A 19,861-nucleotide genomic window follows, 5' to 3' on the forward strand; every position below is an offset into this window, starting at 1 on the left:
AAAAGAATGTGTGAAAAGCACTTAAAATACGTGTATTTACCCATTCATATCTGATTGGATGAGCTCAACATTTGAATGGCATTCCCTTAGCCAGTCACTACTCTGAAACACACCAGGGAATGTCCACAGGCGACACTTAAGAGAAAACTTAAGAGTACATAAATTATGAATACTGGAATAAATTGTGCACTCTTAGTTTGCCAACATACCTACTTCTTATTTTATTTTTGCAAACACAATGTAACTTAGACAAATGTAAGTAACACCCATTTAAAAGCACAAGTCTTCTGTAAGTCTAAAAAAAAATTCTAAATCAGACCATTTGAGATTTTTAAATACAAATTGATAAATTCTACTACTTTCTTCCTGTAGTCCAGCAAGGAACTTGTGGTATTGCGCATTGTTACTCAAACTGCATTAGTTTAGCACCATTCAGACAAACATTGGGAAACTGTTTGAAAATGTAAGGTCATTATGTTTTCGTTTGTTATTGTTAACGAAAAATGTGGACGCACAACCTTTAGCACTAAATATATGAAACGGAATAACACTATTTAAAAAAGGTATCTCATATAACTATAAACAAAATGCTTTGATTGAAATAACTTCAGAGTAAAGCAATCCGTAGATTCGAAAAATTATTTTGTACACCAAGAGAAAAATACTACTTTGGCATTTCCTTTGTAGCTACAAAGACAAGAAAGTCAGGATAATTTAATGTCACAATACAATATTATGATAAAAACATGAGGTGAAAATGTTCATCCTTCTCTACACAGAGGAGTGTCTGGGGAACAGAGAACTGTATTTCCTCATTAACAGATCATAAACTCAAATGACAGAGGGGTACATGGTTTAACACAGGTCCATTGCAAATACTATACTAGTGTATATCATTCAGAAAAAAAGGAACCTCAACATACCAATGAGCAAATCACCCTTATTAAAGAACTTCAACGTACCAAACAAAAAATTACACATCAACAACAATTTGCACTAAATCCTTGGATCATTACCACTCAACCCAGTTTAGGGATATTTAGCTACAAACAGATCACCGTATATAACAGGGCTTTCAATTTCGAACACTTTAGACATTGTAGAAGAGCAAAACCTAGCTGGAAGGCAGGAGTCAAGTTAGAGCTGCTAAGCGCCGATAGGTGGGAGAGGTGTGAGTTAGACTAAAGAAGCACCTTTTTATAACCTACAAGATTTTTTAACAAACGCGTTTTAAGTACATTATGTTACCTTGCCTATGCTAGTCTACCAGCCTCTTCATTATATGATAGCCTTTAAATGGATAGTGCAACGTTCACAACAATTTTGGCCACAACTAGCAGATTGTTGGTTTACAAACTTCACTACTCCTCGAATGCCAAAGGGTTGCTTTTTTTCTAGGGCTGACGTTATCATAGACCTTTTGATTTTACTAAAATCATCTGTATAACCTACTTCCATATATGGGTTTTCAGCCAGTCCTCTTCATCCATTGGTCTCTTATTGTGACACTCACATTTTGTCTCCACCCACTACAGCAGACAGCATTGGGTAACGAGTCAGCACACTCTAACCACTGGCTAACTTTGCAGTGAGTGACAGCATTCCGCCCTTTCCCAAGCAGCGCATCACACAAAGTAGTTCCTTATCAGTATCTGGGACAACTATGGCAAAGTTGGATTTTTGAGACCAGAAAATATTCTTGCTTTTAGCCTTTTTTTGTTAAGATTGATGAATGCCCCTGCAGCTTCCTCAAAAATAAAGCTCTGCAAAAACCATTACAACACACACCTTGGCAAAGCCAAATAGCTGGCAACCAACAGCAGACTTATGGACGTTGCTGACACTTGTTTAAACATCTCTGCGTCATTGTGAGATGTCTAAATTAAATTTGATAGGTGAGCATTTCATTTCCAGTCAACCTGCATCCACATAAACCAGACTCCACACTGGAACAGTGCTGGCCAATTTATTAAATCAAATGAGAGCGGCAGACGTACTCAGCAACACATCTCAAAACAGCATAGCTAATGCAGGAAAGGGAAGAGTGACAATTTCCTTCCTGTGAACCGAGTGGACATGGCCATTATTCGGGCTGTGTCTTTTGTTTTAAATCGTTAAAAGGGATTCAAGTATATGAGTACGCTTTGGGATAATGTAATGCTGCCAATAACAGGCAAGGCAAGTACATACAACTAGTAGCCCACTCCATTCACCCACCGATGAAACATTTCCTGACGACAGAGATTCCATCCTGCCTGAAGCCAGGCTCGGAGGCAAGGGAAGCGGGGAGGGAGGCTAAGCTGATGAAATAAAAGGCAACACCACGGCAACGCCTGAAGCCGTGAGTAACTCCGGCAAGGAAAGGGACGCCAACACGAACCATGCAAAACTGAAAACCTTGGTCTTAATTTAGCCACTCTGTAAACCAGCTTAGGAGGGCCTGTTGTTAAATGTAAGAACAAAATGTGGGAGTTAACCTGCTGTTAGCTCAAGTTATTGTGTTGTTGAGAATGGGGAGATGCTTTTCTAGTCGGATGAAAAATGACCACATTTCGAAACATTCATTGAATGACCACATTTCTCAAAGTCATGAGCTTGGAATATGTCCGAAAATGAAAGATTTTTGGAGGGAAAACTAAAATATACCATTCGAGGGGTGATCAGGCCCTGGACATACAGCATTCCGAGCAATTGTCTTATTTGATGTACAATAAAGCTCCAATAAGTATTAACATATGAACAAATATGTTTAATGCAAGAAGAATACAACTGGGGAAGTATGTATATATTTTTTAAGAGTGTTCATCGAGTATCGCCCACTTTGTGATAGAATCTTATTTCCAGTATGAACTGTAAGGGCCGATGAAGGCTGCATTAAAAGAAATCCTCGAATGCCTACGATAGATAGACAATATAAAAAATAAAAAGTGGTGGCAATGCCAATCGTTTTGAGTTTTTTTGGGGTTGAAATGATGTTTGCAAATTAAAGTAATGCAGAAGTAGTGGCACAGGACAGACGTAGCGGATAAGTCTTCCTCACAAAGCGTGAAGGATGTGCAGGGCTGCCCATGCTGTACCTAAACTTTATAATATTCAAGTTTGGTGAACATCTTGCCAGTGTCCGAAATATATATATATATTTTTTTTAATGGTACTATTGAGGGGAAGTGGGTGCGGGATAGAAAATGCCAGAAAAGCTGTGCAGGGAGCAGCGGCACAGGACACAGACAAAATCGATGTAGGTTCTACTGGGAGTGGTGCTTCCTCTGGGAGGGTAGTAGTGGTGCATGGGCAAGCCAAGTCTACCTAGTAGGTGCAACACTTCCTTCTCTGCAGAAGAGGAACTGCAAGGTGGCAGCCATGCAAGCTTGACTCCATCACACAAAAGCTACACCTCCGCCGGTATGGCGGCAGCTTCCTTCCCTCTGCGAAGTTTAGATAGCAGTAGCGGCCAGTGTCCTTGCAAAGTGGCGGGGAGGGAGAGACCGGGGACGACGGACAACCACAAAAAAAAATAATTATAAAGAACGTACCTGCCACTCCAAAGCTCCTCTCTGGCTCAGTGCACGGCAGGAACAGGCTCCCAGAATCCCCTGCAGCCAATCCTGGCGCTGCTCTCATGCTGCTTTCAGGATTGGCCGGAGCTCTCTGAATCTGCGCTCCCAGGTAGACTTGGAGCCTGTGCCTGCTGTCTCCAACCTAGTAGAGCAGTCTGCATTGGAGACCGCTCCAGTGTGCATGATGGTTTGGTCGTACTAAGATGGCCAGCCAACCATCATGCATAATGACAACAGTGCACCTACCACTCCCCCTCTGCCTTTCTTCCCAATGGCCCGCACCCTAGATACGACACTACGGAGAAAAATACAATTATTTTTAAAAAACTACTGGTTTATTAACGCTTTATTTTCCTTTTTTTTTTAGCTGTTGGCCGGGTTGGCAACACTCCCCCACCATAGCGGATGAGCCGCCACTGTCAGATAGTGATACAAAAGCAATGCAAGCTTCCCTTCCTTCATACAACACTGGCATGCAGCAAGAGTACAAATCTCATTATTCCACAGAACCACAACAACTATGGCCACTTTGCATTGGCACAAGGAATGGCCAAAGACAGACCGGGCATTGGTGCAAGGACTCAGGAGGAAAAGGATCCACCAGGAGGTGGCTTGTGACATAGGGGTTACTCGACTGACTGGCATGATCCCACACGGAACGGTGGAGTACATGCAGGAGGCAGGGAGGTAGGGCTAGGCAGAAAGGGGAAGGAGTTGGAGATACAGACAGCACACCGGGGGCACGGTATAGAAATTCAATATGAGGATATGATTCCAGTTAGGAAGCTGGTGCTCACGGGTGATGGGAAGATGGTCCTACGGGGAGGTAACGCCCGTCTGACTTGGGAAATACGTTATGTACATATTACTTTCACATAGTCCCTATCAGGCAGGAGATCAAGGCCAGGCTGGGAAGGGGGGTGTTGGGACACAGGCAGCACATTAGCACAACTGCATAATGGCTCGGACTGCCAGAGGCACAGCACCAATACCATATACTACACACTTAAGTTCATAAGTAGGCCACCAATTCAATGTAGATTTCAGATCATGGGTCAGACCTGGGAACATGGTGCTGCTCCCTTGAACATACACAGAATATATTATACTGTTACAAACAAGCCTGCTGCAATGTGATAATCAGGGACTTTTTACACATGTTCTCCATGCGCTCTGGTTAACAACACTGGATTATTCTTGCATTCAGCTTTGCTTCCCGGCTAACTCTATTTCTCTTTTCTGGAAGTTTAGTGACATCTCGTTTATGATAATATTCTCCAGGTTCAGAAATGCGAATATTTTTAACATTTATTCTTGGCATCATTAGCCTCTGGGTTAATGACCATCCTACACTATTTTGCACAGGGATTGGTGGAAGATATCCACAATTGTGGCTTCGTCCAACTAATATCGACCCCCACTCAGGCGGCAAGGCACACCCCTCAACATTCACACAAATATAGGTCTCTTTCCTCTTAAAGGATCATGCCATCGCCCACATCTTCACACTGAGGAAGTTCAGAAAACATAGGGAAATCACTGACTGGAAACCTGAACACTGTCCCAATGACGCCCACCCCTACGCCTACTATGAATGATGAAATAGCATTTTCAGCCCCCCTCAGACATTGTATCATGAACAAATGCAGCAACTAATACCACAAAACCTATGAAAATAACCATAAAAAATGGCTTTCTGATGACGTCATTGTAACTTTGAGTTAAACTAGGCCTGATCATGGGAAAACTGGCATGCCAGAGTTCAGACTGTGGTTTCGAACTGGCCGTCACCCACAAATTGAAGACTTCCGCCTTCATAAAACGTATTGCAATTTTGCTCAATGTCTCCCTCACATTCAGTGGAGCTCAGCAGGAACTGAAACGAGCAACTTTCATACCACTGCTAAATGATCAATGTTGTAACGATGACCTTTACAATCCAACAGACGAGTCACAGCCTTCTCAAGCTTTGAAAATACCCCAAAAAAACTTGGCGAGCAATGATGAAGAACTTCACTTTATGGACCAAGGTCCGGCCTGTACCTTGAGGTCCACACGGCATTGAGCAATGATGACATCATTCTCCTCCTTGAGATGTTGCGCATTTAAAAAATCATTGCGAAGCCTTCTACGGCGCCAATCATTTCCTTCGGGGGACCTCTTTTTGGGATTTGCTGTTGTTTCCTACAGATATGCCTCCACCTCCACTCAGTCTCATATGCGCCTCCTCCGATCTTCACGGTCTTCACGACCCTTTTGGCTATCACACGCTTTTAGATAATACTCCCATTCACATTTATGACTAACCAGACAACTGGCAGAACCCTCTCTAACTGCCTTCTACTAACAGCTGCAGTAACATTCATTAAACTACTCTTGAAAGCTTCCAAAACAGTGGTTGTTTTGGGTTTGGAGATGCCAGCTGTCACGCCTACCACGTCAATGTTGACCCAACCTAAACCTTCATGGCTAATTCACTATCTGGGGAGCATATCCCACGAACAGCTATATTTTATCTTCCAGATCAATAGTGTGGCCAATGATGTGTTTTTAGAGGATCACAAAATCCCTGGGATCCTTCCTTCACTGTGTTGTCAGATCACCGTAGTTCTTCACAACATCAACTCTAAGTTTGACAAGTACAATAGCCACACAACTAAAACACTTAGCCAACTCCTCTGAGCAGGGAACTATACACACTCAGACGTCAGACCATCATAAAATGGCGCCTTTGAATTTGCTCCACTACTACCGGGAAATCAGACCGTAAAATGTAAAGCATTTTGTTTTGTACACAAAACTATGTATTTTTATGACCCTAGCCATAACATGGCACCTTCCAAAATGAGGTAGCACCCCTTCTTTGGGATAATGTTTCAATCCCTATGGAATTCCCAACTTGTAGCACACTGATGAGACAATGACTAGTAAGTACCATGGAGAGCGGCACCCGCATTTCTTCTACAAAGCGTCTGATTTCAACCGAGCAATCATCCACCTGGCACCTGATAACTTATTCTACTTGAATGTATGTTATGTGTAAAAGAAGTGTGTAAAGTGCATTACTATTCGCGTGTGCATAGCCAAACGGACACTACCGTGTGAGCAGTTGCCTCACCTCCTTTACGTTACCTTGGTTTTTCCCATAGCATTGCTGTTGGTATCCCCTTTGTCCCAATCTAATTTAAAAATAAAAAAAACATATTGTAAAATTGTACACATATGTAAATCCCATCTATACACTTACTTGCTGATTCAGCATCAGAGACCCCGCATAGAGTACACATACATACTTCATACTCTCTCCAGGCATAAGTATGACTTGTATCTGGGAGAAGTTTTGGTAATCTGTCAACCCCCCCCCCCCTCCAACTTTATAGGTTTTTGGATCAGATACACTATTTGGAGAACAAAGAGAAAGCCCTAGTGATCCATTGTGGTGGTAGCTTCCAACCACAAGGAATTAAGAGGAACGGCATGCTGAATCTGACATTGTAACATGGTGTAAATGAGACGCAGTAGACATTTGACAAGGTGATGGGTAAAAGATGAAAACAAAGCAAGCAAATGCCCAAAAATAGAAGTCATTTTGTCCTTTTTTTAAAAAAAAAATAGGCACTGGCTTTTAAATGATGACAGCAGTCAGGTGTAGCTGTGCTCTAACAAAAAATGTGCTGTGCTGTGAAGATAAGAAGCCATGTATATAACAATAGAAAACAGACTAGGTGAATATATCTTGCCATCACTCCTCCAAATATGTCTGTCTATGTCAAGAGGCTACTGGGTATGTCACGTGACCCTGAGCCAGCCAATGAAAAGGAACTAAGTCCAGGAGGTTATACAAAATGCATAACTTTCTTTGCGTCCACGTGGAATCCTTAAAAAAGAAACGCCATGGTTTCTGGGGTCAGGTATATAATTGTAGATTTAGTGCAACACAACCTTTATTTTTGGTCTGCAAATGCAGAATTATTAGGTTTGAAAAATGTTAAGTACATTCCGAAAAAGGAACGGCTTCAGACATGTGTTTACAGAGGAGATAACGACCACTTGCCAACGAGCAAATGTGATCTTAAAGGGAGTTACCTCACCCTTCTGGAATCCCAAATTATAAAGCAACAATATGCAGGCAATAGTTTCTTGGTTTTGCTTTCAAATATAGTACATGGGTGGAACTTGCCGAGTATCCTTACAAGCTTTTTTTTTTAAACAAAATTAAATTCGCTTTTTAAAGGAGTTTAAAAAGTACTTGTTTCAGGCTTAGAAATAAATATGTATTTCTGTAATAACGCCACGCGCTGCTTAAATTCTTTATGTTAAAACCATCCACTTTCTAAAACAATGCATGCAGAATCGTACATTTTTATGGAAAAACGTTGCAAATCGGATAACTTCCATCGCTGGCAAAAAAAAAATCCCAAAGTTGCACGAATTGCTCTTCAGACACAGACAGTGTTTCCTAAACAACAAGTACATACACGTGCGAGGCTGATTTAAAGCACGGTCACAAGAAACTAGCGCTGCTTTAAAAAGCCACGAAGCGCTGCGACTAGACTTTAGATTAAATAGAGCCAAGAACGTGTTTTCGATTTTTTATAAATATCAAAATAAATACATAGACTGCGTGTACTTTGTTAAACACACGAAACCTGCAAAATATAAGTTTGTATTGTACATTTTCTCAAAAAAGAACCGTGGTGCAAGGGACTCTATCCTAACTCATGCCATATTTCATCTGAATTAAAAAAATACACACAAGCACATAGAAGCACTTATTTGTACAAGGCTGCGCTATAATAGTGCTCACACTCATGCTTATCACACACCGCGGAGGCTTACCTTTTTGTAGCTGGCAGGGGTGCCCAATCTAGAGAGCTCACCGAGAATAACCTTCATTCCATCACTGTCCATAGTCAGTGGGCAACCCTTCAAATCCCGGCATTACCACACACAGCCGGTGCCAGGAATGACCTCACCCGGAGATCAGGGGTCCCTCTGCTTCCTCCTCTGGCTCCTCATTGTGCTAGGGCCGCCGGGTCGGATGTGAGCTCACAGCCTCGGTGCCCTGGTCCCGGGCAGCGGCGGTGCGTACCCGCCCTCTCCCGCGCCCTGGCGCGTGGACAGCTGCCCGACTCTGCACTTAGGACTGGATTCCAGCCCGGCACGTGGGCCTGTCAAGAGCGGTGCCTCCCCGATGTCAGGTATCACCTCCCTCTGGACGGTTCTCACGGCCAGATCCCTGGCAGCACCAGGCCTCTGTGTCCTAATAAAGTAAGGGTCGTTTCTCGAGTGGGTGCTCCCTGGGCACAGAGTGGTGGCCCCCTGCAGGTGTGAAGTGGTCAGTAGCAGGCGGGAAACAACTGGCTTCCCCTGATCCGCTTCAATGGAGGCTAAAAATAGGTAGCGAGGCTTGCCCAGCTGACACTGCTTGTGGGCAATCACTACTCCAGATTGCACAGGCTATGGGGCCCTCCTGGGCACGACCACTCAACCGGACCCCATTACGCACACTATACGTTTACCTTTGACTTTATAAGTGCATATTTTAACCATATGTATGTGTGTAAATAGGTTGATATTGTATAGATTTTAAGTTGTATTATATTACATTATATAATAGACAATTATGTAACATGGTCTGTTATTACCGTTATAGTTATTTTCTGCTGAACGCGGCCTGTGAATAGAACTACATTTGCAAGGCTAAAACCCGCTTTCACGTTCTCTTTAAGCTAAGGCAAGAATGTATGTATGTATAGGCATTTATATAGCGCACTACTTACCCGGAGGGTCCCAAGGCGCTTCGACCGCTGCGAAACCCTTCCTGGCTTCCCTGAGAGATGGTCCCTTAATGGGTATCTCCAGGGTGAGACCAGGCATCCCCGGCGGTCTGGTGGGGCCGTTAGTGAAGATGAGGCAAGCTAATGCCCAGAGTTGCCGAGTGTGATCGCTGATCAGAGTGGGCACCGAGGCGAGAGAATTATCGAGTCCGCTGACCCTGGTCCAGAAACCTGCTGCGCCGGGAATCGAACCCGGGTCCCGGGCCGTCCTCTGCTCTCGGGTCTGCCGCCTCTAACCAGTGAGCCACACTACTTCAAGAAAGTTTAGGGTTTGGTATTTTTCTGCATTAGTGACACATATTTCATGTTTGCTGCTAGGAGCTAGCTAAATAAAAACTGTAAAATAGTATCTTTACCATTGAGTCAGAAATTAGTAAGAGTGCACTGCCGACCACATGGCACAGCCAGTAGCGGCTGGTGACATTTGAAAGTGGTGAGGCGTAAAAGTCCTAGATGGGTACCGGGTAGCGAGCGAGCCTGATCATCATAAACGGAGTTTGGGGGTCTTCTCCCCCGAGACATTTTTGAAAAAAAGAGTGAGCAAATAGTGCATTTTCAAGCATATTTGAGAAAGCCAGAAGTGACTTTGGCAAGCATTTCTGGCAAACAATGAGAAATTCCTCTCCCAGTCCCTCCGCTCCTAGAAACTGACCCTAAGTAAGTCAGTATGGAAACTAAATTTTGATCTTTCAAAAAATAAAATGATCCCTAGCATGGCAAAAATATCCTGCTGCTGCGTGAGGCAGTGAGGGTGTTTGTCGCGGAACTGGGGAAAACGTCCAGGGCCATACCGGATGTCTTCCAAGTGCATTATTCAGGGACATCTTAAGGATTTTGGGGGCCCTGATCCCAACATATTCTGGGGGCCACTCTTCAGGATAGCTTTGAATTTATGATACAATTTCAGCTTATTCATGCCCAGTTGGCAGGTCACTCACAGTGCACAGGCACACTCATCCTAATTCTAAATGTGTTTACATCTAATATTCAGGACTAGTGGCGTTTTTTTTCAATATTGCAAAACAACAGCAGCTCGCCAACATTAATGCAAATAATCTCTATGACCCCGCTACCAGTTCCCATTTGTTAGGTCCTGCTTTCTTTTGATCTAAAATAAACTTTTTTTAAAGATGTTGCATGACACACAAACACAACATTTACTAAACTCTAATGTGACACATGCGCAAAGCGAATGTATCACAACTTCACAAGAACCTGCGTGCCTGACGCCCGTGCCTGACTCAGTGCGTCACAGGCAGGAAAGCAGCAGGACTGAGCAGGCTTCTGCAATTGTTTTAAAATATAAAGTAACATTGCTACTGGTGTTACTTAGCAATTTAAAACAAATGTGGTTTGCGGATGCTGGACGACGCGGAAATAGGGTGGGTGCAGCCCCCCCACCCATTGAAGGAAACCGCCCAGAGTACATCATGCCAAGCTATTCAGGACAATGCTCGCATCTGTTAATTTGCTTTGTTTTGTATGAAACCACCCTGTACAGTGTCAATCCTCTGGCATGAGAATCGAGCTGCATGAGTTCAAATAAGTAAACACAACACAGTGAGCAATTCATTTCACTCCGATAAAGAAATGAATCTATGAAAAACACTGGTCTAGCATCACAGCAATCTCAATGGCCTTTTCTTTACATTTTGCACAGTGCGGGCTTTTGTTCAACCCACTTCAACTTTTGACCTGTTAGGGTCAGTTTTGTCCAGACGTTACTTTCACAGAATAAAACAGTTGTATTTTAGTCTGACAATCCTGCTTTTGGCTGTTTGGAGTATCATTTTACCTCCTAGAAAGTGCAATGCTCAAGGGAACGAAAGTACACTCAGCCTTCGGACTTTTTATCATCTTTAATTCTATCTCTTACTGGATTTGTTTACAAAAAAATAATCCTTCTTAGGTCGAGCCTGGGCAGCGCTTGCGCTGCTCTGCGAGGCAGGCTGTATCTATATAAGGACTTGAAGCTCCGCTAACTTTCCACCTATATTTTTCATTGGCTTGTGTCATTGTCCACTGTAAACTGTGGGTTTTCATTGGTCAATAGGTTTAGTAGTCCCTCCTTAGTATCACCTTTGTAACCTCCCATAAGGACCCCCACTGTTACTTGCATTGTTACTCAGTAGGCTTTATTTACAGAATACGAGCACTATTTTCTCAAATAGCATTGTCCTGCCTGCAATCTCTAACTCTTTTAAAAATAATCTTTATAGCACAGGTGCCGAAAGCCTTTGCAATGCAATGGGGCTTGCATTTGCGAGCGTTTAAGCTATTGGCTTTGGAAATGACAATGCCTTTTATTTATCGCTTTTCAAGAACAATACATAGATAAATGGCATTGTCATTTACAATGCCAATAGCTCAAACTCTCGTAAATGTGAGACCTATTGCATTGCAAATGCTTGTTTGCTATTTTTGCTAGTGCAGGAGGCAAGTTTAGTGCTTTTATCTGTCCTGAAATGTGCTCCTCGCCCTATTGTGGCCGTCAAATGTTTTCTTTCTCCTTTTTTGCATAGACAGGTGTTCTGTTTCCAAGGTTGTGGTCCAAAGTCTTGTAAGAGGAACCACAAAAGCTGCTACAATGCAAGTCTTTTGCCAATCATTTTGGCCCAGCTTCCTTTATTGGCTTTGCCAATGCTATGCCAATCAAAACCCTCCTCTGAGGTCCAATTATTGCACATTTTCAAACACTATACATTTTATTTTTTCTCTTATTTTTAATTATTTTGTTTTTTTTTCACATAAGTATGGCCAGCAGAGATCTTGGAGCCTTGCTGGGAATGGAGAAAGGAGAAACTCATCCCAATATTCTGGAACATCCTTCTGCTGCAGCTTCTTGGCAACCAAACTCTGTAGGTAAGCCCTCTGGATAGGGGTACACTTCATCCGGGTGAAAGATGAACCCCTTTCCATGGTAGCGCAACGATTTTGGTGCTGCCTTGTATGCTGCGAGTTTCTACTCAGCATAATGTTGTATCTCTTCCAATAATTACACTGGCAAAGTATCCCAGTATTTTGAGCAGCTGAATGTATAAGGGAGTACAGGTGATCAATCAAGGTGAACAAAACAGGCATTGGTAAAGTCAACAGTTCTGCTGGTTTTATTGAGCTAGTAAATACAAATACAGGCATGAATAAATTAGGTTTGCATGAGTTTGCATGATAAAGCTAGCCCTCCTGTCTGTGACACTGCTTTCCAGGTAAGTTTCCTACATCAATTTTTTTCTTTAGCGTTTTATATAGAGTGAACTAGACCCAAAGGTATCAGAGCGCTTTACATGAGCACCAGTTGCGTTACAGACGGACACGTTCATTTTTTGTTAGGAACGGGGAGATTACGTGATTTGCTCAGAATCACAGGATGTTGAGCCTTCCTGCCGAGAGTCAAACCCGGTTCCCCAGCTTCGAGGTCGACCGCTCTAGCTGTTAGGCCACATCCTCTCCCTGATACATTGTCTAATGAGCACCTAATGACCTTTCGGGGCTGTGTCCCTTTCATATATCACAATGAAAGAATGCAAAAAAACCTTCTCAACTATAACAATAAACAGGGGGAGGAAAAAAACACTCTTTCATCAACATCATACTTTGAATTCGTAAATAAACAATAGTTTGAATTATAACTGTCACACAATTTCTGCAGTTTTTTTCATGCTTAAAGTAGAAGATTGTTGCCAGTGGCATGAAGATTATGTTGAAAAAAATGCTAAATGCAGAAAAATCACAATAAAAACTATTTTACAGAGGTAATTAAAAAGCATGCAAGGCTGGGAGATTTTTGCAGCACTTCCTATTTTGAAGGAAGTCTACTTCCGGTCATGTGTCTTGCCAAGTTCCGAGCTTAGAGCTGCAAACCGCTCAAATAAATACAGGCACCACACATTATGTGTTATCGCGGCACGTGCTGCGCCTTTTCTGCATATCACACATTTAAAAACTAATTTTAGCATTTCTTTTTAAAGGATGTGAAGGAGTGAGGGGTTAATGAACTGTTCGTTCTGCGAAGAGGGGGGTCTATCAGAGGTTTACTAAAAGGTAAGCTGCCTCACAGCAAAGAACCTAAAAAAATTGTAAAGGAAACTTGAGGCCTTAGCCTGGCACTTGAGTGTCTTTCATGTAGCTCAACCTTGGCCCTATTTTCAACCGAGGGCCTGCTTAACTGATCAAATGAATGATGAAAGAAAGACCCGGAACCAAAACTGATTTAGATCAAACCTGCCTAGATTTAAAACCGGTTAATGTTACATCAAAAGATCCCACAGCCCACCTATGACCTTAAACCCTTTTAAGTGAGACAAAAACACAATACCTATTCCGTCTGCGGTGTATTCTGATATTCTCTCTACAAGCCAGAAAACACAGCTGCATTTATGGCAACCTGCAGCCTCTGGTGATTGATGATTTAAAATCGAGGCCCTACGTGGAGTCCTGTTGCAGTAGTATGCCAGTTGTACATATGTTATGGAGGTAGCACGGACATAGTAGCAGGGGTTTAAAGTGCTACACATATTTTACAATATAATAAAAGGTTGTACCAATGACTTCAAAAGCACTGGCAAAGCCAATAGGTTTGGCTTTGTAAGGTCTTCAAAGTGTTTTTAATAGGCCTGGGCGTGAAATTCTGCTCGTAAGTTTCTTCCTCGCTTGCCAACGTTACGTTGACAAGCGCGACCAAGGAAAAACGTACTGCAGACTACCTCCCTGCGAGATTTCTCAACGCGGGCGGTCGCGGATGGCTGCTACAGCTCGGGGTGAACATCTACTGGAGCGGTAGAAAGAACAGCTCCCTCGTGCGCTGCGCACGCTGCTGTTCGTGCTGATTTTCCAGTGCGGAACAAACACCTGGAGCTAAAAATCAGCACGAATGGTGCAACCTCATGGCATTCCGCCGCTTGAGGAACTCTGCACGGAACTCCACGAACTCCGCCTAAGCCTAGTTTTTGCACACAGAGGCAAAAGGCATTGGCATGTTAAAACTATTAAAATGTAAAAATGCACCACGTGCCATGCATATCTATGCAAAAAATTGGCCTAACTCAAAAATGTTTTTAAAAAACAAAAAACTTTAAAGCAGAAAATAAAAGTATTATTTGTAACCACCAGCCTTGATACCGCAGTTGTCTTCTTTTAAGTGGATATGCACAAGTGAACAACAAAATACTGTATTCCTCAGTGAAGAGAGCAAGCAGGTGGTCAAAGTGGGGTGATCCACTAGCCCATAGTATAGTGGGTGAAAACAAAATGTGAACTATACTGCATGTGTATAAATTCATATTCACCTAAAAAACGACAGTTTAAGTGTGTTGTTATGGTTACAAATTAAAACTGAGAATCTATTGAAATGTCCAAGTCATGGTTAGAACCACAATACATAACACACAATGGCCAGGTAAACCATGGCACACACCAAATGCAATGCGGACGGCCCCGCCCTAATGAAATGGATGCAATTGCAAATGTTATAAATCATGTTAGACCGGAGATTACGTTTCACATCAGCCTTACCATTTTGACAGGGATGGCAACAAATGTAGTACTCTTTATCGGTTTGCTTTTAGGTGTGGTTGTTTATTGGTATAAATATTGTGAGGACATAAGCATTGCATTTGGTGTGCCAGCTATGGTTTGCATGGCTATGCATGGCTGAAGTGGGGGTTGACAACCATCCGCTGTATGCAGAAAACATCGCTGCGGTGCCTGGCCTGTAGTCAGGCTCCATGGTCAACCCACCAGGAGTGGCCAAATCCCTCTGCGCACAGCCTTTAAATCAACACTGAAGACACAGTGCACTGAAAAGCAGAGGACAGGCTGGAATATGCACAGACTATCAATTGACTGGGTCTTACCACATGGAAATGCTTCCCTCATGATCCCTCCTCAATACTAACTCATTATCCTCCCACATAGACTGGAAAGCTCACATTTACAGGATCTACATAAAAGACTTGAGGACAGATTTACAAAACATTACTGAGATGGCAAAGTCTGAGACTGAAAAAATATTTTTTTAAATATACAAATACCTATTTGTGATTCAATAACTTATTGTTGAATCCCAATTTACATTTGTGATCCAATTCAGATTCTGTACTTGAAAGAGGCGTGTTCGTCCTTTCCAACTAGCGAAACATAGTGGTATATATTCCTGAGGGACCCACTCCCCTTTGCGAATGTTTTAAAAAAAACTTTAAGAGCAGGCAGTGGTCCCATGAACTGAAAGTTAAATGTTTAAGTTAATTTTTTTTAAAGCATCCCATTTTTCTTCTAGGAAAACAAACTGCATTAAAAAAAATCCTTCCTAATGGGTTGCAAACTACCTCATTATTATTCTTGAGGTAGGTCGATTTGCAACACCCTAGGGTTTGCTAAATAAAAAATAAAAAAAATCTTAAAATTAAGCGATATTCTAATTGCAATTTGCAGAAAATCCCACAGTGAAAATCACTATCCCCAGTGTTAGGCCCGAACTCTAAAATCCTAGACGTGGTAAAAACTGAGTTCATTCTGAATGCTGTGTTGTACACTCTGTTTCCAGGTACTGTGCTCTGTTGTCCCTGTGGCTATTTGACGCTATGCAAATACCTTATATAAATATATATCAAGGATTACTTCTTGATGTTCAAGTTTAACATTTTGCTAAAGGTGAGCTGAGACTATTTTTTTAACTTAGGTTTGATGTTTGGGTGTATTCCTCAAACACATTTTTTAAAAGCAACACCCAAAAAACCCAGAAACAGAAACCTTACAATCAAAGCACAGAAAACTAGAACATAAGCATAAAGGGGACTAGGAGTAAAAATAAACCACTAAAAAGGGTATTCTTATCCCATTTTAGCTGAGAACACGCGCACCTCCACTGCAACAATCCTGTGCGGGTTTTATTTTTTATACGCCGTAGAGGGTTTATTGGGATACGACGGGGTTTCCACGATACGCTACCACAACAGCCACAAACAACTGAAGAAAAACGATATATGCATTAGGTGTGGGGGGGGGGGGGGTGTTTTTCAATATTGCCTCCTGCGCAGTCAATGGCGTCCTACCGCCATACTAATATGCTTACGTTCTGCAATTGCCGTGCTGACTTTGCATGTAATTTCCCTGGGTCACTAAGATTAGCTTCCTTTTCCATTTTTCCGGAGTATTGTTTTGCTTACGATAAGCACAGCTTTGTTTAATAACTTACATCGAAAATCTCTTCACATTCAATTAATGGATTGCATTCGCCACACTGCGTGATTTCCAGATAATAAACAGTATTAGAAGTCATTTTTCAGGAGCATGAATACGTCCAAATAAGCTAATTTCTGAGCCTATAAATTGGAGTTCAAAAGTGTGCCATACCATGCTAAATGGTTATTAACGTGATATATTTTTAATTAAATAAAATCTGAGCCGCATTGTGCTATGCATTAACATACAGATGTTCCAAGAAAAATACATTGAACATATTACACTGCAGATTTCCTGAATGCAGATTTCCAGGAGTTAATTCTTAAATGGTAATACAATTTTCTTAGCTTAAACATGACCAACGCTATAGGCTAAATAACGTAATATTGGCTGAGTGATAATAAGAAATAGATTACCAGGATTAGTAACTTTTATGAATGAAAATAGGACATATGAACTTATTTTAAGATAAAAATTAAAACCAGAAATAAAGGGGATATACTCATAGTTCTTAAGAGCAAAACTGTTCAGTTGACAATCTTAAGTAAAAGGATAATTATAAAATGGCGGTGGCACGCCAAGGTGTCAGTGTGGTGGAAGTCCGATCCTCTTCCCCTTCTGTATAACGCGCCCCAACCAATCTAGAAAACCCCACCGGATTGGTGGAGATTGTTTTTGCTTAACTGTTTTCACCAATATGACAGAAGTACTTTTGTCAAAACTATACTGCTGCCCCACATGCCAATACACTTTTTTTTTTTTAGATTTTTGAAATACAAACCCCCATAATGGGTGGGCATTCAGGTGCATTGACCCCGTGGTGTCCCAATGGGAGGCCTTAGGTTTCCAGCAGCAAAACCAGCTGAGGCTCTACTGTCAGAAACCTAGAGGTTCCCTCTAAATGAGTGGGTGAAATGCTGCTTTGGTAGGGAGAGAAGCTTCATTAGATTATGTCAGAACTCCCACAACACCATACAATAAAGGAGGCCGAAAGTCTTTATTTTAAAAGAGTTGAATAAGATCATCTCAACTAAATAAAGTGAATCACACTTTTCATGAGAAGAAATCGGATTTTCATTTGCAGAAACTAAAACTCCCACTAGACTCAAAATCCTTTGTTACTTAAATAGGCCATTTACTAAATACCAGTAGAAATGAATGCAATTGCTGCTGCCTACGTCATAGTTTTTCATTCAAAATAATCCAATCAAAATTATATTTCTTCATACAAGTCACATTTTTCTTTAGCATACTCTTCAAACATGTTAAGGACTTTATCACCAAAGCGAACACTTTACTGGACTCCATTTAAAGGCATCTATAGTTGAACATAAATTATGTGCTCTGAAAGAAAACTTTGGCTTTGAGGGACAGCGGAACAAATGGATGTCTGTCCTTCGGGGACATTGGGAGGATAGATGCGCAGTCTAGCTGACTCGGCTTCTTGGGCTACATCTGAGAAAGGATGTAGCCCAATGGATACATAGTATGCCATTTTATGGTAAGTGTACGTGGTGGCAGCCCTATTTTAGTGCAGGAGCAATTTTCTGTGTTTTAGGGCTAGTGCAGCATTGAGAAGAGATTGTTCTGTTCCTTACCTGCGAGGATGAGCGTAGTCGTGTGGCAATATGGAGGACGAGCGGGTTCGGGAAGGGGCTCCACCTGTTAGCAGAAGCTGGGCGCTTGGACCTTCTGGTCGATGGCAGTGCTCCTGCTCAGACAGCCTGGATGGTGAGGCTGGTGTACAGCAGAATAGCGGCTGCCTTTCTGGCATACACTCCACAGAAGGGTCAAGTCGAGGCCCAGGTAAGTGTTAAGGCCACCTAGGAACGTCTGGAGTGGTCCCTGCAGCAAGAGTGAGGAGGGGCGGGGCAATGCAGAAGGTAGGAAGGGGGAAGCCATACATGATCGGCTGGTTGGGCCCCAGAAAGGCAACACTAGATTGGGGTGGTGAGTACAAGGCTGCAATTAGTAGGACGCAAGAGGGCAGGGAGAGGCCCCTGAGACACGCAGAAATGCGGCACACAAACACACATGGAGAGGACTACAGAGCAGGCCGGGTGCATAGATTCATTGGAAGAACAAGGGGTGGAGATTGAGGATTCTCAGTCCTTGCCTAATGGTGAAGCAATAGTCTGGGCATGTGTATAGGGTCGCATATGGCCAACTGGGGGATCTTTTGCAGTAGGGAGGTAATGGCAGGCGAGATTGGGGGCATAAGACAGTGATGAGGACAGCAAGGTTGGGCCCTCAAGTCAGACGGCATGGGAGAACAGGGACTGGGTGGAACGGGCCCCGGAAGCAGTGCACAGGAGATGGCAGTCAAAAGAGCCAGAGGAGAAAAGGGATCATTGGACAGGTGGGCATAGCGACCACCACATGACTCCAGCAGTGAGTCACAACACCCAGGCGGCACAGCGCAGCAGGGCATGAGCGATTCTCGATGCCATGCTTGAATGGAATGACGGGGAGGAGATGGGGACAGAGAGGGGGGCCACTACACGCAAACCTCAAAAGGTATATGCTTGGTAGGGTAGAAGGGGTCAGTGGGGCGGGAACAGTGATATAGCAATCCAGCTTTTAGGAGATGGGTGGGAACCAGACCAGACAACAGGGTACTCAGGGCGCTACACACCGGGCCTACCTTCTTTGCAGTATCAAGCTTACGACGGGTTGTGGCCTCAGGAAAGCACAGTGAGGCTCGCATACACTCGGGGAGAGAAGGCATGGCCCAGAATGGTCAGCTGGAGAGCGTTGTGGGACCTGGCATCATATGGTACAAGAAGTTCCAGGGAGGCCTCGCAATGGAGATCGCAGGTGCGGGTGGAGCATCTATGAATTGGGAGCAGCACAGGTCACGACGACCCACATGGGCATAACTGCTAGAAGGTTAAGTATGGCCCCTCAGGGTGTAGCGGAAGGCAGCCATATCGTAGGGCAACAGGTGACATAAGGTGTGGATGGTACGGCAAGCGGTCCGAAGGGGCCCACATTGCAATAGGAGGTTGAATTGGATTACGGAGACAACGGTCTCAAGGAAGGAGAGATTTGGACAACATGTGAGGGGGGGGGTCAACCTAATACCACCTCTAGTGCTGTTTTACAGGTTCCGCTGATGGCACCAGGCCGGTCAACTGACATGCAAGGAGCACAGAGGCAACTTCCACTGGCAAGGCAGCAGGCTTCAGAGCGGTTGCCACCCTTACGGACAGGTAAGAGTACAAAGGGAAATGCAGTGGCGGTCCAGTGAAGGTGTCCACTGGAGTTGATGCTGAGTGCAAGTGG

General features: G+C 43.1%; 1 protein-coding gene across 7 annotated transcripts in view; it reads right to left on the bottom strand.

Annotated features, from left to right (window-relative positions):
* SCHIP1 (schwannomin interacting protein 1) overlaps positions 1–19,861 on the bottom strand; it is a 1,820,134-nt gene that overhangs the window by 42,764 nt on the left and 1,757,509 nt on the right. Inside the window, exon 1 of one of the 7 annotated variants that reach the window (XM_086944215.1) lies at positions 8,397–8,558. The exons of the other annotated variants lie outside the window; for them this stretch is intronic. Coding sequence (XP_086800341.1) covers positions 8,397–8,468 — 72 coding nt within the window. The 5' untranslated portion in view covers positions 8,469–8,558. Of the gene's footprint in view, positions 1–8,396; positions 8,559–19,861 lie in introns of those variants that run through there. 7 annotated transcript variants of the gene reach the window in all.

Source organism: Lissotriton vulgaris, chromosome 11, assembly GCF_964263255.1.
Source record: "Lissotriton vulgaris chromosome 11, aLisVul1.2, whole genome shotgun sequence".
NCBI lineage: Eukaryota > Metazoa > Chordata > Amphibia > Caudata > Salamandridae > Lissotriton > Lissotriton vulgaris.